This window comes from Cimex lectularius, unplaced genomic scaffold (genome assembly GCF_000648675.2).
Source record: "Cimex lectularius strain Harlan isolate CLEC.00 unplaced genomic scaffold, Clec_2.1 scaffold251, whole genome shotgun sequence".
NCBI lineage: Eukaryota > Metazoa > Arthropoda > Insecta > Hemiptera > Cimicidae > Cimex > Cimex lectularius.
Window position 1 is genome coordinate 394,285 of NW_019394213.1, and position 23,483 is coordinate 417,767.

Consider the following 23,483-nt stretch of genomic DNA (forward strand, 5'->3'; position numbering starts at 1 on the left):
TCTCGGCTCATCCAGTCTCGCACCCCACAGTCATGGGTTTGATTCCCATTGAACCTTCTTTCATATCCTTCCCTCATTAATACAATAGTCAAACATAATGTCTTGCTTTGCTAATATGCTATGTTCATAAAGCCATTTAAAAAAAAAAGTTCTTGACTCTCTTGGATCAATCCCAGATACCCCAAATGGTGTGGGACACAGCAAGCACATCCTTCCTTATAGATTCGCACTTCAATATTTTGTCGGAGGAATTTAGGAATTGACAGTAGCTATGGCAGCTTGCTCAGCCACATCTTCACCGTTGGTATCAAACGATGTAAGCGAGGACACAGCAAACATGTTTATGGCTGTAGTTTCAAAAGACTGATACAAAAAATATATCCTGCAACAAAAAGAGTTATTTTCAGTGATTAAGGTTAGTCAAATAACAGCTCAATCATTCAACCACCAATATTGGGGCAAACATCATCCAAACTGTTAATATATTTAAAAGGAAAACTTGTTTAGTACAAGGAAAACAGGACAGTAGGACTAGGAAGTGGTTATAAACAAAACTTTTAAGCACAAAAAATGTGTATTATTTTGAATTTCAGTATAAAAGATTGTGTTACTTACATTACACTAGAACGTATATTCTTTACAAGGAAGAGCATTATGGATCACTTTTGGTTACAACCAAATTAATTGGCCATCCTGAAGTTCACCAGATCAATATGTAAATATTATATAATTTGTTCTTTTCAGAAATTATATATCAGATCTTAAACTTTTAAATATTATTTGAAAAATTAATTATTTGGATTTTCAATTTGGTACTAAATCGTAATACTTAAAATTTGAATGGTAGAATTGTTCTCCTAAATCGAGTTAATTTTGATTTTTACAACACTAATTATGTTGAAATAAACAATTATGGAATGTTGACTTTTGTTGAAAAGTAGTTTTAAGTTTTTACAAAAGAAAATAAAATAAAACGAAGTATGATGTATTCACATAGAATATTAACATAAATGCCAAAAAAAAAATTAAATGCGGTTATGTTAATGCATAAAATGAATCATAAACATTACATAATTGTAGTACATGGCAGTGGTTTTTTATGTTATGTACAAACGTAAACAAAATATATTGTTTTGTCTCATTCAATAATAAAATTTGAATTTAGATGTCTTTTAATCTCAGTAGAGAATGATAAAAAAAATATACAAAAAACTATAAAGTATAAACTTATTTGTAATAAAATATACAAAACAAAACAAATTGTAAAACATAAACTATATAAATTATGTCTTATACATTAAAAATGGACGAAATGAATAATACTTTGTTACAAAATTACTGAAAAGTACACATTTATTTAAATATGCCACAAAATTGCCTTGTTTTTTATCCCAAATTAATTTCTTTCTCAACACTTTCCTACCAACTGCTATAGCAATTACCTAATCCAAATTCTGATAAAACCATCCCGGACACATTATTACTCAATCTTTTTTAAACGATTGAATATAAAACTGTGAGAATATATTTTGATAATAAAAAATAAAATAATTAAAAATAAAACAAATATCTTAATATTAACTACTAAGTCTTATTAGAAAGGCTTTTTGGTTTGTGATTTGAGAAAGTTGGCAATTCCTCTCAGGCACTAGTGTTATATATATATATTAATTCTACCACTAGGTTTTGAAAGTTTTTATGCTATCGACATTACTACTAGTTGAACAAAATAAAACAAAAAGGTGTCTTAGGATAGTCATTTGACGTTTTAAAATTTCAGATCTTTATTTCGGAAAATAAAATTAAAGGGTAATTAAAACAGCATGAACAAAGTATGTTCAAACTGTCTCTTTTTATAAAAAAATAAAATTAAAAAAGTAACATAAATATATGTACACTGTTTTGTTGTGTGACTTGCTTCAAAATAAAAGCAATTAGATAAACCATTCTTTTTTCTTTTGTACTTGATGACCTGTTGTTGATTCCATTACTGCTTCATCCGGGTCCAGCGCCATTTCAGCACCGCGATCCTCTTGTGTGAGGTACTCTCCTTTGTGCCTCATGACGTAACGGAAGATAAGGAATGCGACGATAAGGAGGATGAGAAGAATGGCAAACACGACACCTAAACAAATTTACGATTAATTTTTGAATCACTTAGATAAAAACGAGTCTTACCTCCTATCACAGCTGACGCAGTATCACTATAAATTTCTGCTAGCTTGTCTTCATCAATATCTGGCGGCGGTCTGGTTTCAACAATATTTGGCGGATGTGTTATAGGCTCAACACCACAGAAGTCCTCATTAAGATTGCCTTTAAATAAAAATTGTAAATAAATTGTTTTTAAATAAATATTTAGTTGTACAAACTATACCTCCGATGGATTTAACATTGGATGGCCCATCCTCTTGGAAGAGGAGTTTCAAGGGGTAAATATCGTCAAATTCAACTCTTGAAATGCAACCAACAAAGCCTTCTTTCATCGTTTCATTTTTACCGATGTAGAGATACTGGATGTTGTTAAATTGTGCATCGGCAGATTCTTTAACTTCATAGTGGAATTCCATCGGTTCATAGTTATCTACCTGTGATAAAATAAATAAATACTTTTCCATCCAAAGTGATACAGATAAGTTATTTAGTAAATGTTTTCTTACCAGCATTACTAATGTTGAACCTGAATTTTTACGACTTATTCTTACATCGTGGTACTGACCCAAGCCAAAATGTTTATTTGGGAATATAGCTTCCCGCCTTTCAAAGCCAAAATCAAACACAACTCTTAGATGACCTAAAACATGTTAAAAGTTATTTATTTATTCAATTTAAGACAATGTAGTAAACCATAATAAATAATGATTATAACACTATGATGGAAATTCGAAATAACAAATAAAATGACTAAGGAATTTAACATGCAAACACCAACATGAATGTTTTAAGTGATTAAAATATTTACCGCTGTTTGAAACTGATATGGTCATATATTCGCTGGTCAGGCTCGAAAACATGCCCAAGAGGAATCCCTTGGGGTTGGTAGTTGTAAAACCAACTCGGATCGATTCAGCAAGTGTGGATCGCCATGAACCCATGAAGTCATACTTCACCATCGAATTGGATCTAAGGTTGACTCCAATTTCTATACAATTTAAAAAAAGTCCACAAGTTAAAATAAAAATTATGCTAATGAAATATTGTGATCTACAGATCGATTTTCAGAAATTATTGTGATCTATGTTCTCTTGGCCTGTTTGTCTATCAGACAATTTTCAGTCGTTAAAACTAAACAAGCCTACAGTGCAAAGCCAAAATGTCTGTTAGACAAAACCATAAGAAAAGCAGGCAACAGGAGACAATTTGGTTTAAATATTTTTTTAAATTGTTTTAAGAAGTTTTTTATCGCACTTACCATCAGCACAAATAGGTCCTTTGAAAGCAGTCCACCTACAGTCACAGGTGTAGCCATCGTACCTCTCGATACATGTGCCATTGTTCATGCAAGGGTTGCTAGCGCATTTTCCAACACACCCTACGCTGACGCCTTAAAATATCATTAAAAAACAAACAATTAAACAAACAATTTAAATATAACAAAGCTATGCTAATAATATACCATAAAGTCCTTTTTCAGCGTAACTTTTCAGGTCGACTAGTTTACCGTTGAGTAGGAGTGACCTGACACAACCAGTAAATCCATCACGGTATTCAACAGTTGAACCTAAAATATGCAATATTAGCAAACAAATATTTTTAAAAAAATTATGTAGAATGAAAATAATACCAATAACAAGGGGAGAGGTGAGGTGCATAGCTCGTACAGGTCCCGGAGGCTGTCTGACTTCAGCCTTCAAAGCAGAATCCACAATGAGCCTTGCTTCCTTCCTGAAAAGAAAATTTAAAATTAGTTTCTATTTTATAGAAGAGAAAAAAAATACTGGCTTGCCTGTTTCTTTCTATAGAAACTGAATGCCATTGGTCATCAGCCAGAATGTATGTCGTTTCAACAGTCACTCCCAGATTCCCTCCTCCAGCTTGGAACGTGAATTGCAATTTAGTGCCACCTAAACAGATATTTATCCTTTCATTAACCTTGATATTCATGTGTAAAATTTAGTAAATATGAAATCAAAAAACACACCAATGATTGCAAGTTTGATAAAATCAGACGGGCCTTTACTATGAAGTATTACACCGTTTAATAGAGTTGTTTTGAACTCGAGGAAAATATCGCCACTGTGCCCCATGTCGAATGTTGGCAAATTAATAGAAGCATCTGAGATTCTGAATGTAACCACATTGTTAAAAAGATCTGAAATAAAAAATTAAATAAGCATCATTTCTCAAATATTTATTTAAAAAAATGAATAATTCACCATCTCCTTCACAAATAAGCGGTCCGAGACGATAGACTCCTTCCTTGTCATCAAGAGGATGCCCAGTGTCACCGAATCTCAGCTGCCGAACAGGTAGTTCGTTCTTATCCCACAGTTTTCCTTCATCAGCAACCCATGTATCGAGGCCTACAAAAAATTACATATATCCTAACTTATACAAACATTCCAATAGACACAACATTGAACATTATTAAAGATAAATGGCCCAACATAACACCACATACAAGTCTATCAAAGAACACGTTCATAACAATGGTTTGACACTGCTGTATCAACTGATATTTTACATACAACAATCGATTTTACCAACAACTATTTGGTATAGCCATGGGTAGCAACCTAGGCCCGATACTGGCAGACACATCTACTAAATACAGTCATACCACAACTTCCTTTCACATTACCCTTCCTCACTAAATACGTAAATGATATATTGACAGCAGTTCCCACAGATCAAATTCAAACTACATTAGATACATTTAATAGCTTTCACCCACGCCTACAATTTACACATGAAATTGAAAACAACAAAACAATACCATTTTTAGATACACTCGTAATAAAACAACCAGATGGCACATTAATCACAGATTGGTATCAAAAACCAAGTAACACAGATCGCTACCTCAACTTTACATCTCACCATCCTCTTCATACAATAATAAACACGGCCAAACAGTTACTTCACAGAATTATTACTCTAAGCCATGAATCATTTCACCACAAGAACATAAAGATATACAAACACATCCTCCATAACAATCACTTTATGGAGGACAACAACCCTAAACACATAATCAACAGAATAATCAACAACTACAACTCAACACTAACACCATCCTCTATTACTAATAACACTACATCAAATCTATCAAATACAAGCAAACCAATGTACATTTCCATGCCATTCATTCACACCTATCACATAAATTAAACACATTTCTCTCGTCCGATAACTTTAAAATAGCTTTCAAAAATTATAAAACAATTCAAACACTTTTTTCCAAAATTAAAGATCCCATACCAATAACAAATAAATCTGACATAATCTACAAAATCTATTGTTAAACTGTCTGGCAACTTACATCGGGTTTTACATCCCAATATCTGGATAAGAGAGTAAAGCAATATATCTAAGATTGCAAAAAACCCAAGCAAAATCCTACAGCACTCGCTACCCACCATTTTGAACACGAACACAATTTCGACTTAAACAATCCAAAAATATTACACACAGAACAAAACAACATAACTTTTTAGAAATGGTTTACATCAACAGAGATAAACACAGAATCAATTACAGAACAGATAGATGTAAACTAAGTCGCGCTTCGCCAATATCATTAATCAAATTCAATATCGATAGCATACATATATTGTCACATCACACAAAACATATAACATAACTTATAAAACATTCATCACATTCCACACATCAAACATTTTTCACATAGTCTAATTTTTCAACAATTTAGCTTTCCTTTTCCTATTTATCCCCCTCTATATAATCCTGAAAGGATAATCTGGTCGAACCATTAAGAATGTTTTTTCCCATCATCGGCTCTTTTCACCTCAAAGAAACCGACTCCTTATACAAAAATGTCTTTCTATACCGACTTCCTTCCCCACCCCTTCAAAATCGAATGTATATAAACATAAATCAGCAATATATCACTGGCACTCTCAACATGACACGCAAGAATGGCACAATTAAAACACAGAAACAAACAGCACGCAGAAAACAAACACTTTGGGTGAGTAGAAATACTTTGATTGAATATAAAGAAATATTTTTTTTGCATTGTATATATAAATTCACTTTTTTCCACATCTTACATGTTTTTTTTTTTTTAATTTAAACAATGTTTGTAAATCCCAGGCCCTGAAGATGATCTCAATAAAGATCGAAATGTTGGCACGTTAAAGAAAACCTACATCACACCAGACCGCATCTCACGATTTCTGAATAATCATCGACATACAGTCATTAATCACCACATACTTATACAGACAGAACTTCATTACTACTAAATACTTCATGAAATTTCAAATAGTTGTTGTTTTTGTTTTTTTTAATTCCCATATTTCTTGCTTTAGTAAAGATTTATATTCATATTTTATAAATTTATTTATTGTTTTCTGTTTTTAATTTATTTATAACAATTGACATAAAATTTATTACATTTATTATTATTAATTATTATTAAAATTTATTAACTATATATGATCTATAAGTGTGTTACTGTTTTGTAAAATGATGAGCTGTGCTATTGCAAAAATTTATATTTACCTTGATCGCAATTGCACCATTTGGTTGGGTCGACGCAATTGCCCATTATACCGCATTGGCATTTTCTAGAACCAGGAACGGATTCTCCCCAATAATCCATTTTCTTGTTATTTCTCGACACCCACCAAGAATATGGGTTAAATGATTCTTCGGTTGCTTTAAACATACATAAAAAGACAAATATGTAATAAATCAGTAAATATGAAACATTGTAAAGAGGAGTTGTAAATTTATAATAAAATTCAGATAGAATAACATAGAGTAATAAAAACACTTTTAAAAAAGTTAAATTGGGAGAAATTCAATGTAGAAAATTTAAAGAGCAATTAAATAAAGTGTTATAGTGCTTGATATCCAGGGAGAATCTAGAGCCAATGATTTGAGGTGGGGTGAATATGGCATTCACTTTTTGGAAAATATGGTTCTACACACAGAAGTTTTAGGCAGCTACCGAATTTCAAGTATTAAATACTCATCATCAGGCAGAAGATACAAACACGCCTTTCAACATGAATTGTATGGTAATCCACATTTTTTCATTTTCAAAATTGAGCAGCACAAAAAACCAGCTTCTCATTAGAACATTGTGTTGGCGGTGGATTTACAAGCCAATCCTAAATTAACGTCACGAGATGTTTTTGCGTCTTCTGCCTGACGAAAAGTATTTAAAAATAAAACTTCGGTGAGTAGAACTACTTTTTCAAAACGTGAAAAATTCACAAGTAATGCAGGGACATGCTCTAATATCCTACCCATATAAAAAAAATATAGTTATTAAAGCTTCAGGAGAAACTTTAGGTGCACAAGGATCTGTCAACACCATGATTCCAAAATTCACATTTGATCAGTTTTAAATAAAAACAGTTTGTATTCGGTGAACATCGTCTCGGTTTATACTCTTTGTTATTACATCACTTTTATGGAACAATTTTTATTTAACAATCTATGGACCTGGACCAACAGTTGACTGGCTGTTTTTCTTGTAGCTCTCAAAAACCCCTTTTGCTTATTTTTTCATTGTTATAATTAATTTAGTGTAAAAAGTGATAGCAATCAGTTCTGTTTTTTTTTCTTCACGTGTATATATTTACATTAAGAACGTAATTTCTCTTAACGTCGCTAATTTCAGATCGTTAACAACAATGTTAAATCAAGTATGTACTATAGCCGACATAGCAGACTGGGGAATTGGATGCCAGTTAATGCTCTGGTGTACAAACTGTAAGGCTTATTCTACACAAGCGCTGAAAATGTGGCGTTTGGAACACCTCCTGCCTCTTGAAACGCATGCTAGGAAATGCAAGACCATTCTAACATGCATAGTAACAGCATGTTTCAGTGCAGTTAGTTTAAAAATGAACCCTCTTCAAGTAAGATGTGTTACAGGGATTTTATTGTTGAAGCAACTTGGGAGAAAAAATTCTGGATTTCTGTACAACATTTCGCCTTCACTACTCTATTCTATTGGGTTGTCCGGAAAATAATGCAGGATTTTAAGTTTTCATTAAAAAAAATCTATATAAAATATTCTGTTTACGTTTACAGGATTACTCATTTGTATGAATGTCAACACTTATTAATCCTCTTCCAAATGATATTGTTTGTTTACCTCTGTAGCATTCCGCTACTTGGAAATAATTCAGTCATCCTTATAATGTCAAAGCGAGAATTTCGTACGATTTTCTTTTACGAGTTTAAACTCGGCCGAAGCGGAGCCCAAACGGCTAGAAACATTAACCAAGTCTGGGGCGAGGGTTGTGTTAATGAGTGCACTGTGCAAAGGTGGTTTAAAAAATTTCGGGAGGGAGATTTCAGCCTTGAAGATGAAGAAGGTCGTGGAAGGGCTTCCTCTCTTAATGATGATGTTCTGCGATCAGTGGTGGAAGAAAACCCCAAAACAACTGTTCGAGAACTTGCAGAGCAACTCAAAGTCAGTAAAACGACCGTCGCTGACCACCTCAAGGCGATTGGAAAAGTGAAAAAACTCGAAAATTGGGTTCCACACTCATTAAACGATCGCCAAAAAAATCAGCGCTTTGATGTTTGTGCATCACTTCTTTGTCGAAACAAAAATGACCCATTTCTGGCCAGAATTGTTACATGTGACGAAAAGTGGATTCTCTACGATAACACTAGACGTTCTGGACAGTGGCTCGACAAAGGAGAAGCTCCAATACATTTTCCAAAGCCCCCAACTCATCAAAAAAAGGTAATGGTTACGGTATGGTGGGCTTCATTTGGTTTAATACACTACAGCTTCTTAAATCCTGGCGAAACCATCAATGCTGAATCATACTGTAACCAAATTAATACCATGCATCAGAAATTGGCAGTAATGAAGCCCTCTTTGGTCAATCGGAAAGGGCCCATTTTGTTGCATGACAACGCTCGACCACATGTGTCACGTGTAACGTCACAAAAATTATTGGAGCTTGGCTATGAAACTTTGCCTCACCCACCCTACTCTCCGGACCTCTCGCCTACTGACTACCATTTTTTTAGACACCTGGACCACTACTTACAACACATAATATTCAAAAATCAAACGGAACTGGAAAATGCATTTATTGACTTTATCAATTCTAAAAATTCTGAATTCTACTCAGACGGAATTAATAAGTTACCAACACGTTGGGAGAAATGTATTGAGAGTATGGGAAATTATTTTGATTAAAGAACATTGCTTTAAAGTAACTAGTTTCTTTTTTTTTGTTTAATACCAAAATCCTGCATTATTTTCCGGACAACCCGATAATATCCCTTCAAAATAATTGCGTAAATAGGTGGACCAAATACCTCGCAAATGAATTTTTAGGTATCGACCACCACATATATAAATATACACATAAAGATATATTCTCAATATCTATTAACTTTTTCCTCACATACCTTATCACTAATGTTAGATTACTTTTGTTAATGTTATGAGCACCAATCATATCCCAGTCTTCAATACTCCTCCAAAAATTTAGCCTGATCGTTCAGAATTGCAAGGGCAAGGCTGTACAATTTGCTTTCCCAGTAAGTACATTCTGCTTCTTCACAGGCACGTTTTAGGTCCATGGCATCTGAGTTTTTGAAAACAACATAATCATCTTTTCTTCCCTCTTCCTTTTCTTTTTCCGTCATCTTTCACCTTTTTCTCTTTCTGCTTTCCTTTTTTAATTGTGGTTTCATCATTCGAAAGAATATATTGTCACTATTGTTTTGTATATTCTGAGGATTAACGTTGCTAACGCATTAGAAACGTTAATGCTGAGCAAATGTTACATGTTAGAAACGCTCATCTAGAATGAATCCTACACGAATGTTTCTATACAAATGCACTGAAAAATGCCGTTTGTGTTTTGAGGGGCATTCTAAAACTTTTTATTTTATTTTCTTTACTTGCTCTAAAAATATATACAGCATTTATTGTATTATTATGTATTATATCAGAAAATACATTGCACAATACAAAGACAATAGAAGTTCAGACCAGTCTCTGGCAGAAAATCAACTATAGCGGGGTATAAACACCATGTTTTGAGTGCTTATTTAAAATAAGCCTTAACTAATGGATCGGAGTTGGTATTACGGAAATAAACCAAGCAGTAAAAAAAGAAACTTGGGCTATACAATAAGGCAATATGTCACTGCCTTTCAGGCAGATTATTGAGCAGTGGGCCAAGGAAAAAAGGCTGGTTACTATCAACAAAAATAGGACTAGACACTAAAGGCAAAAACCTCATTGATACTAAAGCCTTGAGCTGTTTAGACATTGGAAAAACAATAAAATTACCCTTGCTATGGTTACCAGAGCATACAGGGCAGAAGGGCAGCATGAGGGCCAATAAATTGACCAAGAAAAGTTCAGTAAGGCCCTGAACTCATCCCATTCTAAGTTTACAAAAAGTACATCCATCAGACTATGCGTTAAGAAGAAGCCCTTGGTTCAATGTAACGCATTCCAAAACAGAGGCACACAAAAGAGCAGCAGAACTGCTAACTTAAGACAGCAGAACATGTCCTCTTTTGGTGTGAAAACCTATGCAGGATGAAATTCCTACTCCTGGGAAAGGAACAGCCAAGGCCTAAAAGATACATAAAGAAGTCCTTGGCAAAACTTTGTGATTTAGTAAAAGCCAGCTTACAGGGCTCTAGACAATGATGGAGTTGGCACCAGAGACCAATATTGGTGGTTTGCATGGTCATAAGAGGCTGACTCCTTTTAAAATTTAACAGTCTGGTTTATATGGTTACACTAACATTTGTGAAATTCGCAATGAAGCTGATTATAAGAGAAAAAAATTCTACTTACAAGGAGAATTAAATAGTCTAGCATTCCGACATTTGTAATAAAGGTATTGTGTGCATGATATACTCCTGTTGGTTAAAGCTTCAAGTTGAAGCATGTCGGCATCATATATGATATCTTGACTGAAGCTTCCAGGTGGTTGGAATCCATCAACAGGTGTATCCTCCTCATTTGAATGGTGCACTATTGTTATAATGCGACCGTCAGCTGAACAAAAGAGCAAATAAATGTAAATACAGACACATTATGGATAATAAATTTACTTACAATATTCACAGGAGACAGGGAAAGGTGCAAGTGGGCCGCTACCGTCAATGTCAATCTTAATACTAGCCTTTTCACCACTATCCTTGTACGAGCCACAGGAAAGAGGATTTAATGCTAAAACAGAAATAAAGTTTAATCATAATGTTAAAAATTAGTTATAACATTGAAATAATCATTAGCTCACAGGTGTGGCAGACTGCACCGGTATAACCGGTATCTTGACAGTTGCAAATAAATTCAAACGAGCTTTGAGTGCAGACAGCACCGTGCTCGCAAGGATTCGGATTGCACCTGTCTATCATCTGGCAGGAGTCAAAAACGATTTCACCCTTACAGCAATACTCCTGTTAAAGAACATTTGGATTTAATATAGGTCAAAATCAAAATAAATCTGTAATATTACATCTTCTTTCCAATTAGTTGGCAGCTGATAATTTCCGTCTACACTGATAAGACGCATGCATCCAATAAAACCAGGTTCCCCTTGAATTCCTCCTAAAAATGATAATTTATTATTAGAAAAAAGGCTTTGAGACTTCTTCTTGGGGTCTTCAGCATGATAATTTGTTCAGCTAAAGTGCATCTGATAAAGAGAAACAGCAAGGACAGTCCCAAGTGATCGGAAATGACCAAAGTAAAAAAAAAGTTTTTATTGATGAATGACTAATAAAATTACCTCCGATTAAGTAGTAAGAAGTAGTCTGAATTGATATCTCCTTTAAGGTTGGCATCGGTTTCTGATCCACAGTTAGCACTAAATTATCTTTACTGATGGTCAGCATGCAATGGTGCCAGCGTCCATCATCAAACCTTTCGTTGTAATTATCGAGGAATGTTGATTGGACAGTCGAATATGGTCCTCCCCCTCTTGCTGGCAGTTGAAGTTCCACCTTAATGTGGCCTTTTTGTAAGAAAACCTATTACAAAAATATTAAAAAGTTATGTATTAGGTTAAAAAACACTATGCTGCTACAATGTTAAACAAATAAGTAACAACAAACCTTGACAAATCCTTTAGGTAAAAATTTATGAAAGATGAGTAGACCGTTTTCTTCATATGTTCTAAAACCAACTGACACATTTAATCGATTGGAGCCTTCGTACCCTTTTAGTTTTGCATATGAACTTCGAGTTAAAAATGACACAGGTATAATGTGTGATTCCTAAAAGAAGAAAATAAATAAATTAAGAATAATTTAAAATTTTAAAATTACAAAATAGTCATTACTCAAAAATATCTTAAGGATCATGGCTAAATACAAATCAACTAATCATCAGGATTTTTCAACAGTCTACAATACATAAGAATTTGGACATCTACTATTTTAAACTTTCATTTACCAAAAACCTATGCAATACAGGCGACGGTTTGAGATTTTCACAGAATCCATATAATAACAGTGACAAAATATCTAATTCCATTTCTTTGAAACCCTTTGAAACGTAATTGAGTTTAAAATAAATAAAATTTAAGAAAATTCACAACTATGAGTGAAATGTAGGACCTACCAGGCAAGAGTAGAGCGTGTTGACTTTGGTATATTTGTGCATCAACTCCTCGTCGCCATTGTTATAGCCTTCTTTCACTTCGTAAATTACATTGGTCGAGTTGAGAAACAGATTTTCAATACAGCCCGAAAAATTCTGAGAAACTTTCAGGCCCTCTTGAAAATTTGGAACACCACCCACATACAGCTACAAAAACAAATAATCTTTAATAAAAAGAAAAAATGAATGAATTAGAAACTTTAGAAACCAAATAAAAATGTGTTACCTCACGATTAAGATTTAATCTTATATAATCCCCTTTAATCCTACCGTGTATCACCACCCTGTCCACGGAAAAAACAATATCTCGCCGATTTCTAGATATTATAACATCATGCCAGATATTGTCGTCTAGTAGACTTCCAACAGATAAGCTTGTTGTCAATCGAGAACCTGTGCAATTATTTTTGATAGTATTAATTGTTAATTTTATTTATAAATTTGTATTTACCAAGATCGATGTTAAACATCATCCTGTTCTGCCTTAATTGCAATGCGAAGAAATCTCCTTGAGTCCCTTTACTGTACATAAGAACTCCATCAGCCATGTTAGTTTTAAACCTAAAACGGATTGATTCTCTCGTAGAAGATATAGGTTCAGACTTGAAGTCGATCTTAAGCAATGAAGATCCATTGAAATACATATTCTCACCAACTGAAATAAATTTAATTTTAAATACAGTTAATAGGTTATGAGTTGTAAAAATGATTTTAACTCACCGTAATCACAGCCATAAAGTTCAAGTCTAAGTGAGATCCTGTCCCTCCATCTCGTCGGATTTATTCGAATCCACTGGCCAATAATAGGCACTTCAAACTTATTTCGCTTAATCCCTTCTCCATTGATGTTGCCTTTGAACATCTACAATCAATTTGACTTTTTAAACAGAAATAAAATTAATCTTAAAGTAAAACGTGTAAACAATACCAGCAAATCACAAAGCAAACGTTTAAAGCACACACAGGATTAACAGTAAGTTAGCTTTTATTAGAATGGATAACATTTTAAAGTAAAAACCTTCAATGGTGAAAAATAATGTTTTAAGCAAGACCAACACCTTCTCACACCAATGTGCCTCCTTGCCAACACCAAAGGTGCATTTCCCAATTACTACAAGCACTTTTCTAGGTAAGGTTTAATAACGATCAAACTCCCTTTATCTAGGATAAATTGTTTTTGTTAACCCAAAGTCTAATCAGTTTTAAAAACAAAACAGTTTAGTCAAATTTTCTATAACAATTTTAACCCTTAAAAGTACATACACTTTAAAGAAGTACTAGTTAAACGTATTAAATAAAAATAACCCACATTATTTTTTTAATCTATGAATACACAAAAGAAGAAGTTGGCATACACCCTTCTTGGTTTGTCCCCGAAAAAAAATTATACTAAGATTAACTAAATAAACATAACTTTCTTGAAATTTCCTTTTTAGAAACTTACCTGTAGAGAATGAAACAAAGAAGAAAATTTTATTTAAGAGAGATTGTACAGATAATTGTAGTACCTCATGGTCCCCAGAGGGGTCGGTAACAGCCGTCCACTGCTGTCCATCGTCCGAATACTGGACGATGTATTCTGTAACATACTCTAGCGTGCTTGCCCTGCCCTGTGTGGCAATCCAATTGACCCTTTTTCGAACGCCGAGGTCAATCGTCAGGCTCTGGTAGTAAGTGTTTTCCTGGGGGGTCCATGCCAAGTCACCTACACCACTAGTTAATAAAGCGAGTGCCACCAAAAAATTAAAATAACAAGAAAACACCTCAGAATATGATTTTTGAAAAAATAAATTTGACAAGCAATACATTTAAACTAACAATGTTGACAACAAATAAACTGAGGTATTTTTGTGTTATCAAGGGTAAAAGTGCAGTAATATGTTAGTAAAGCAATGTTATTTAAAAACTCGACTTACACACACTAAAAAATATTTAAATTTAAAAAGGTACAATTTTTTTTTTTTTACAAAAGAATCTTTTTGTAGATTAGTGACCATGCTAATTGGTGTCTGTTCTATTTTCACCATTGTAATTGTTAATGTTGTTTTTAGTGAGGGAAAATAGGTAAATGCGGTTGACTGTGATTTACAGTTTTTTGGTTTGTTTTTATCTGCACCTTTGCATTTCCACTAGGCTCTTTGTACACGGCATAGTCGAGGCCGTTGTAGCCGTAGCTGATACCATACTCCATAACGTATTCTGAGGTATGCGCCCTCCCTTGAGTCTCGATTCCAGTTACCTTCATCACTTGACCCAGATCGACAATTAACGCTTGTTCAAAATCCGAGTCCAATGCTGTCCATGATTTACCTTCTATAAAAAGAGAATCCGTTTCGTAAAATTTCACTTTTTCAATCATACCTTCACCAATTGTAAAATTTAACTTTGCATGTCTAAAGATATTAATATTTGCCTCCTTTATCGATTTGCACGTCAACTATTTTAATTGGGTCTTTCACCCCTTTCTTTTATCAGTCCAAATCAATAAATATACCATTCAGTAACTGTTACTGGGACCATTCCTACCAGGCAATAACATTGGATCTTTTGTAGTTAATATATCTCTGTCAGTTGACTCTACTGCTGACTGACATGCGATATTGCAATGAAACTAGCTAAAAATCGTTCAAGAAAACTGGGACTTTTTCACAGTTAAAAACACAATTATATGCAAATTTAAAAAAGAAATATATTTTTTCTACAATCTTAACCTATTACATTACACTACTACCTTAAAAATTAATTAACCAAAAACTAAATTCTTTTTTTAAGAAATTCTATACAGTATTTCTCATCTGGATGAGTAATATTTTCAACAGAATTAATTATATCATCAATTTTAATTTCAGAGAATTTTTGATCTTTATATAACATTTTTTTAGCACTAGGAGATAAAGCAACACATGCACAATAATTTCCAGGCAGAAGTATTTCTTGAAAAGTCCAATTGTCTTGTTTTTTCCCGTTTACAGAGACCTCTGTGTCTTCGTTGAAAGACTCATGAGAAATTAATTTTGTGTTCAATTTGAAATTTATTTTTCCTAGATCGACAGTGATCCCTGTTCCAGTCGCTTTAACAAAACTCTCTTTAAGACACCAGTGCCTGAAGAACATTGCGATCTGACTCTTTTCGTCATAAGGCTCTGTTATAACCATCCATTCCTCGTTGGTGAAATGCTTAGCCATGAGTCTGAAAAACTCCGAGATGTCTTTTCCACCTGTATATTTCATTTCCATGACATCAGTACCTATTTTAACGTCTCCGATTTCTCCGGCGAGTATTGTATATCTGCCCTGGTGCGACACATTGAAATTTACCCCAGGTACGTCCCAATAAGGCTTGCCATTTTCATCCCGCAGGAGTTTTATTTCCCCCCAGGCCGTACCTATAGTCTCGGACACGAATTTTCTCATCAAAAGCCTTCCGATGAGTGAACTCTTGGCATCCTTCTGAAAGACAAATTTTCCAATCCGTTCTTTTTCCTCTTGCTGAATACCCGACACAGCCACAATGAGTTCAGAAAGGTTCGGCTTCCAGGCCTGGCAGTCAAAAGCCCATCGAGCTGACAATAGTCTCTCGCCCATTCCGAATAATTTTCTACACAAAAACAGCTTGCAGGTTTGTTTTCTTTTATTTTTTAGCTGACTAACACAAAAACCTCCAGCCCAGATTATGTGGAACCTGAAGCAAGAAGAAAAAGTGAAAGTCAACAAATGTCAGAAAACAAATGCAGCTTTATTTTTAATATTGATGAGATGTTTCACTCAAAATGGAAGTTTTAACATTTATTTTACCACCTGCTACATTTTCAAGCAAAAAATCTATTTACAAAAAAATTTAATGATATTTTTTATTTATTTCAGCCCCACATCAAGTTCAAGATGTGCATTAATATATTTTGCAAAAAAAGTACATTAAATTTCATTCAAAGCAGTAGTCTCAAAAACTTATAATTTTGGTCTTAAATTTTAAGTTAAAAAATTCTTTGGTGAGTAATAAATTAGAAAAACTGTATTGACAATTACTCTCAACAAGCGTAAAAACAAACATAATTAACGGACACACTAAACCTAAAACATCAACATATTCTAAATTTTATTTTATATTTGTATATGATTTATATTATTTTATATATGTAAATAAGAAAATACATTTACTTAAGAATGTAAAGTTTTCAGCACGTTCTGCTTACAGACTTATGTGAATAATAATTTAATATATAATTTCATTTCTTCTTCTTTTACATATATGCTCGAACAATCTAAATCATGCACAGACTAGTTTATATTACTACTAAACTATATTAAATTTTTTTTTTTTTAATTGAATTCTTTGTTTTATTTTGATAGATGGATTTTTTTCCCCAATGCTATTGAGAAAATAATATGCAATTTTTTTCATAGAATTTATAGAAACTAACTTTCAATATTTAACAACGAATCAACATTTGTACCATTCAAAAACGTATAATATCAATAAGAGCATTTTCGAAGATTCTAGTTAGAAAATTGTGATCCTTAACACAAAAAGTACAGTGGATGATTCAATATTGACTAGGTCTGATAGAAGGCTAATAACCAATCCGTGCTTCAATATGTAAATCAATAAACAGGGAAGTAAAGTAGAAAATAATAACCCAATTTATTAGTTTACGCATAATCATATCTGGAAGTTGGAATGGGAATTTAAACAGCCAGAGTCAAACCTTTTACTTAAAACTCATGAAGACTTTCAAGACAAAGAATAAACCTTTGTTGCAACAGAATCACAAAACAAAAATCTGCATTTATGTGAATATAAAAACAATATGGTACTGCTGAGAAATCAATTAAGTTAAGAATTTGTAAAAGCACATTTGTTTTATTTTCTTCAATTAATCATTTCTTTGTTACTAATCCTGTAAAAATTGGTTTAATTTGTGATATTTCCGATTTGTTACAAGCTTTCAAACGTTATGTATACAAATGACTCATGTCGGTATAATCAAGAATTTAAAACTATTTATAGTGCTGGTACACCACCATAGAATAATATTTTTATTATATATAAATAAAATGTATGAGTATGCTGATTGTTTTTTTATCTTTCTCCCCAAGAATTTTGCTTTTTACATTTATGTAATCATTATTAATCAAACTGATGAAATGTTCAAAAACTTGTAATGAGGTAACAATGAGCTAATATATTGGTAAATAATAGTTTTTGGCAAGAATGTTTTCCGAATCTAGCATACTTTCTGTTCGATCTTTGATTTTCTTATATTCTCTACATGCAGATTACTGAAAAAATAGATTATCAACACAATCAAGTAATTAAGATTAACCGAGAAATTCAAAATTTGGATTTATAATAGTCAGCTCATAATCTTTCTTGACATGCTAGAAAAACATGTTCATAAAGTAATAAAATAGTAAATAATCTTAATTGGCTAGTGTATAGTTAAATTATAATTTTATCTGATATTTTATTTTTTCAAAATAAAATCTAGAAACTTTTAATATAGCATTTTTTCCAATTTATTTTATAGTACTAATCATAACATTCTTCACAATATCAATTTATATAAGGTGTTCGATTTTAACTATTGTCTCCATAGCTAACTGTATTGTCTGTATACTACAAAAGCATGTATGTAATACAATAAAATAGTAAATAATCTTTATAGGCTCACACATTGTTAAATTATAGTTTTAGCTTTTTTTATAAAGAAAATGTAGTATCCTAACTATATAACCTAGCAGTTTTTCAAATTTATTTTGTAGTTATACCCTTAAGATTCCTCAGGTAAATTAACTAGAAATTATTACTACAAAAAAAAAAAAAAAAAAAACAAGTGGGTAAGTATGAAAGACCAAACAGAACTGAAATATTTTCCCTTGGCCATGAAATCTACATTTCAATTACTTATAATATGACAATAATGTTTTTTATCAGCTAGATAGCCAATTTATATGTTACATTTTTCATCATATCACGAAGCTACAAGGAGTTTACGTGTTTTTAGTTTAAATATAAACAATGAGTTACAAAACAAATCTAATTGCATAAGATTTGCAAGCATTTATGATTATGTGTATTCCTCTCGTAGATTAACTAAAAATTATATCTAAAAAAACAAGCAAGTGGTTAAGTCTGATAGTCTAAAACTACGCTGAAATAGCTTCCCTTGGCTAAGAATTCTACATTTCTTACATTTCAATTATTTATCCACATTAACAAGGTTAAGTAGATAGTCAAGAGCAAGAAAGACAAATTTTTTATAGTATTATATGTTGAAATATTCAAAATATGGTGTCAAATTTCAAATAATAAGTCACAGCAGCATATAAAGTTGGCATGCTAAAAAACGTGTAAGGTAATAAAATAAATATTCTTTTATGCTCTAACATATTGTTCAATTATAGTTTGAGAAAGATAGCTTTTAAACAAAATCTTACTTATATTATTGCAGTTGATTCCACGTCTATAGATTTTTACACGAAAAAAACGCAATGAGATGGTAGGCGAAAGTGTTAGGTAATTAATATTGATGTTTTTAACCATAAAATAAAAAATAAAAATGTAAATTATATTAATTCGTAATAAGGTACATTAACTTACTGCACTTCTTGTTAGGGTTTCCTGATAATGGGCAGAAAAAGAAAAAATAGCCCAAAATGTGAAATTAACCTTTAATCTTGGACCACCTAATTACTTTAACTCTTTTTGGGAAGGGAAAAAAATACAAAATCTTACTAAAAAACAAGCAAGTGCTTAAGTATCGCAGATCAAAACTATGCTGAAATAGGACAAGCAGATGGTTGAGAACAAGAAATTTAAAATTTTTTGTAGCATTATAAGCTGAAATAATTTCCCTTGGCTAAGAATTCTATGTTCCCTCATTTCAATTACCTATCCACATTGATGAGGTCAAGCAGATGGTCAAGAGCAAGAAATACAAACTTTGTGGTAGTATTATATATATCAAAAATTTTAATTGATTTTTGTAGCTTTATACACTAAAATATTCAAAATACGGTGTCGAATGCAAGGTAATAAAATAAAAAATATTCTTTAGACTCTAACATATTGTTCAATTATAGTTTGGGGTAAGATTTTCTTTTTAAAAAGAAAATCTTACTAAAAAAAAAAAGTACTTAATGATCGCAGAACAAAGCTATGCTGAAAATGTTTCCTTTGATTAAGAATTGTAAGTTCCCACATTTTAATGACTTAATCCACATTGGTGAGGACAAGCAGATGGTCGAGAACACGAAATTTAAAAATTTTTGTAGCATTATAAGCTGAAATATTGAAAATATGGTGTCGAATTTCAAATATTAGTCACACCAGCCAATAATCAGTCAGCATGATAAAAAAAACGTCCAAGGTAATAAAATAAAAAATATCCTTTAGACATATTGTTCAATATAGTTTGGGGTAAGATTTTTTTTAAAGAAAATTTCACTAAAAAAACAAGCAAGTGCTTAGGTATTGCAGATCAAAACTATGCTATAATAGTTTTACCTTGGCTAAGAATTAAGTTTTCCACATTTTAATGACTTATCCACATTGGTGATGACAAACAGATGGTCGAGAACAAGAAATTTAAAGATTTTTGTAGCATTATAAGCTGAAATATTGAAAATATGGTGTCGAATTTCAAATATTAGTCACACCAGCCAATAATCAGTCAGCATGATAAAAAAAACGTCCAAGGTAATAAAATAAAAAATATCCTTTAGACATATTGTTCAATATAGTTTGGGGTAAGATTTTTTTAAAAGAAAATTTCACTAAAAAAAAAAGCAAGTGCTTAACTATCGCAGATCAAAACTATGCTATAATAGTTTTCCCTTGGCTAAGAATTCTAAGTTTTCCACATTTTAATGACTTGTCCACATTGATGAGGACAAGCAATGGTCAAGAACAAGAAATTCAACAATTCTTAATGTTTTATACATTGAAATATACAAAATATGGTGTCGAATTTCAAATATTAGTCATAGCCGCCAATAATCAGTCAGCTACAAAACATCCCCAAAGTAATAAAATAAAAATATTTTGTAGATTCTAACATATTGTTCAATTATAGTTTGGGGTAAGATTTTTTTAAAGAAAATCTTACTAAAAAAAAGTGCTTAAGTATCATACATTAAAACTACTGAAATAGTTTCCCTTGTCTAAGAATTTAAGTTTTCTGTTGTATAATGATTTGTCAACATTGGTGAGGACAAACAGATGGTCGAGAAAAAGAAATTTAATGATTTTTAAGGCATTATAAGCTGAAATATTCAAAATATGATTTAGAATTGCCTACGATAGTCACAGCAGGCGATAAAGTCGACATGGTAAAAAATATAAGTAATATGTATAAATATTCTTTATGGTCTAACATATTATTCATTTATAGTTTGAGGTAAGATTTTTTTAAAAACAAAATCTAGTATGCTCACCATTCAATCTTGCATTCTCCGGACCCCTGTCGACCAGGGAAGAAGTGGCACTTAGCACAGCCCTGTCTAAAAGGGGTTCATTGCAATCGTAGTAATCTGTAAAACCATGGAAAAAAACAATATTTGGTTAGACTTAAATTTTAAAACGTCGGCTCTGTTTACACATAACTCCCGCTGAGTAATACGGCCAACCCAATTTATGACAGGGGAGTTAAATATAGAAAGTTCCAATTACAAAAAGGCCGGCCGAGGCAATGCGGAGGCGGAAGATGCACGTCTTCAACTCTGATTCACTCAACCGTCCATCAAATAAGATTCGACAACAAAACCGCGTTGATAAATGTTCAAAAGAACAAATTTATTTACCTGCAAAAGAGCCTGCCGAAAGAAGCGTGAGCAAAACACCGCATAACAAGCTTCGGTCGTACATCCTTCGGCTATTGCTTTTGAAGCATAATAAGCTTTTGACGTAGAACGGGCTCAAGAACACGCCCTAAACATACGCGACGACGGCCCGTTGTCTGGAAAGGGGAGGTGGCGTACGAAAGCTTCGTTTGACTCGTCGTCGTTATGTTACGGGACGAAAGTACGAAAATGACCTTTTGGTCAGGCTGGCCAACGCATCGCTCACGCTTTTACCTCTCCCCTCTTTCAGAGACCATTTGAACATTTTTAAATAACACACACCAACCCAGTTATAAAATTATTCTCTTCCCTTAATATATCAAAACGAACATTTTATAACGAATAAAACATTTAATTTCGAATGACAACTCATCTATTCAAAAGTAATACCACCCAAACAAGGAAAGATGGAATGACTCAGTTTTTAATTAGCATATTGCGACATTTTTAAACCATTCACACGCCCTTAAATCCCGTTAATAATTTATTACAACAAATATAAACAATAAAAATAAAACATAAATTCATCAACTGTTCGTTATGGTGACAAACCTAGAATACAATTTTTTTTATTTACTGTAATTCATGTACAGGGTACAATTTACAAGTCTTAAGGTGCATTTACTCGTGAGAGTAGAAGATATACTCTCAAGAGTGTAACGGGCAAGTGTAAAGGCCTCTGATAGTTTTTGCCAAAAGTAGAGGGAGAGCTCAAGAAAAGGTGCAAGTTGAATCTTCCTTGATAGTGTAAACGTTTTCCCAACGCTCTCAGAGAGTACTCTCAATTATTTCAAAAAATTTTAATTTGCTGAGAGTAAATCGCTAAATAAAAAATGGACCATAAGCATACAAAGCCTTTTGGGACATCCAAAACCCAGATTTTAAAAATAGAGTTTAAAAAAAACCTTGTGATGGAGAAATTAACAACAAACTTAAATTGTCCAGCCCCTGAAATTAATCATAAAGTAACTATAAGACACCTATAAACAGAATTACTTCTCTCATTGCAGTGTCTTTTTTAAAAAATTATGGGCCCTACTAATTCAATCCTGGGACGTCAGACGTCAGACTCTCAGCTAGTAGATCCTGCGATCATGGGTTCAATCCCCCCCGTCACCTATGGACTTTTTCTGATGCTTAAGGGGACTAGTGGCCGCAATTGAAAGAAATTGACATCGCACTCATCCATGAAAGGGACGGGATCTCAGCGACCCTGAATTTGGTCCCAACCCCCTTCAAAAATGAGTTTGTTCGATGGAAGAACACTGGCACTAAAAAAAAAAGACATTTAAATATTTAATATAAACTTACAAACTATTATACATTCAATACAAGAGTGCTATTAAATGTTGCTAGTTCAGAGCCCCGAGTGGATCTGAAATGCAATTTCTCAAGCAGTGTGGGGAAAGCGAGCTGGAAAGGGTTTCTAGTTGTACAAACATTCCTAGAAATTTAATAATAATAAGTTTATCTGTATACTAATAAGTTTATTAGTAAATGCCTTAAGCAGACGTAACTTATATACATAGGTAAATACAAAAATAAATTATAAATAAATATGGAATAAGTAAATATGTTGAGGAAAGTAACAATAAATAAGTAGATAAATATATTAATAAATAAATAAATTTGTCTATGAAGAAATAAATATGTTTGTTAATAAATAAATATTATGGATATACAAATTATTTATCACAGAATCGCTTTGAACCATTTATGCTTCCATTGAATTGGGGTGTCGAACTTCATAAGATATCTTTCCTGTTCTTATTACATGTATTTTTTTTTTTTTTTTTTTTATTAAATTCATTTAATTTCTCGCACGTTTATTTATAATTTTGTA

At 32.5% G+C, this 23,483-nt stretch overlaps 2 protein-coding genes across 3 annotated transcripts; both read right to left on the reverse strand.

Annotated features, from left to right (window-relative positions):
* Positions 1-1,144: 1,144 nt before the first annotated feature.
* Positions 1,145-21,758, reverse strand: LOC106664280 (neurexin-4). 2 transcript variants are annotated; one of them, XM_014389860.2, is made up of 25 exons: positions 21,602-21,758; positions 21,236-21,331; positions 14,916-15,112; positions 13,520-13,661; positions 13,251-13,454; positions 13,026-13,192; positions 12,761-12,946; positions 12,253-12,414; positions 11,928-12,168; positions 11,655-11,746; positions 11,436-11,595; positions 11,252-11,365; positions 10,988-11,191; positions 6,688-6,843; positions 4,377-4,523; positions 4,142-4,312; positions 3,947-4,064; positions 3,785-3,885; positions 3,617-3,721; positions 3,413-3,544; positions 2,963-3,142; positions 2,661-2,794; positions 2,378-2,588; positions 2,179-2,316; positions 1,145-2,125 (listed from the first exon to the last, which is right to left on the reverse strand). In XM_014389860.2, exons 1-25 carry the CDS (start codon positions 21,663-21,665, stop codon positions 1,935-1,937), a joined length of 3,813 nt encoding a protein of 1,270 aa, XP_014245346.1. In that variant the 5' UTR covers positions 21,666-21,758; the 3' UTR covers positions 1,145-1,934. The 2 variants fall into 2 exon arrangements, with proteins under 2 accessions (XP_014245346.1, XP_014245347.1); XM_014389861.2 differs by lacking the exon at positions 14,916-15,112 and adding an exon at positions 14,308-14,504 and having other exon boundaries at positions 21,602-21,688.
* On the reverse strand, positions 15,121-21,277 carry LOC112128252 (L-aminoadipate-semialdehyde dehydrogenase-phosphopantetheinyl transferase). The gene is made up of 2 exons (XM_024230202.1): positions 21,236-21,277; positions 15,121-16,481 (listed from the first exon to the last, which is right to left on the reverse strand). The coding sequence occupies exon 2, from the start codon at positions 16,382-16,384 to the stop codon at positions 15,554-15,556; it is 831 nt and encodes a 276-aa protein (XP_024085970.1). The 5' UTR covers positions 16,385-16,481; positions 21,236-21,277; the 3' UTR covers positions 15,121-15,553.
* Positions 21,759-23,483: the final 1,725 nt, after the last annotated feature.

What these genes read in the sequence shown, in the direction of transcription:
- LOC112128252 (XM_024230202.1), bottom strand. Translation starts at nt 16,384, where the DNA reads ATGGGCGAGAGACTATTGTCAGCTCGATGGGCTTTTGACTGCCAGGCC.
- LOC106664280 (XM_014389860.2), bottom strand. Translation starts at nt 21,665, where the DNA reads ATGTACGACCGAAGCTTGTTATGCGGTGTTTTGCTCACGCTTCTTTCG. An exon ending in CGCTGAAAAAGGACTTTATG is followed by an intron (nt 3,545 to 3,616) that starts GTATATTATTAG and finishes TGATATTTTAAG; the next exon opens with GCGTCAGCGTAGGGTGTGTT. An exon ending in GTTCAACATTAGTAATGCTG is followed by an intron (nt 2,589 to 2,660) that starts GTAAGAAAACAT and finishes ATTTTATCACAG; the next exon opens with GTAGATAACTATGAACCGAT.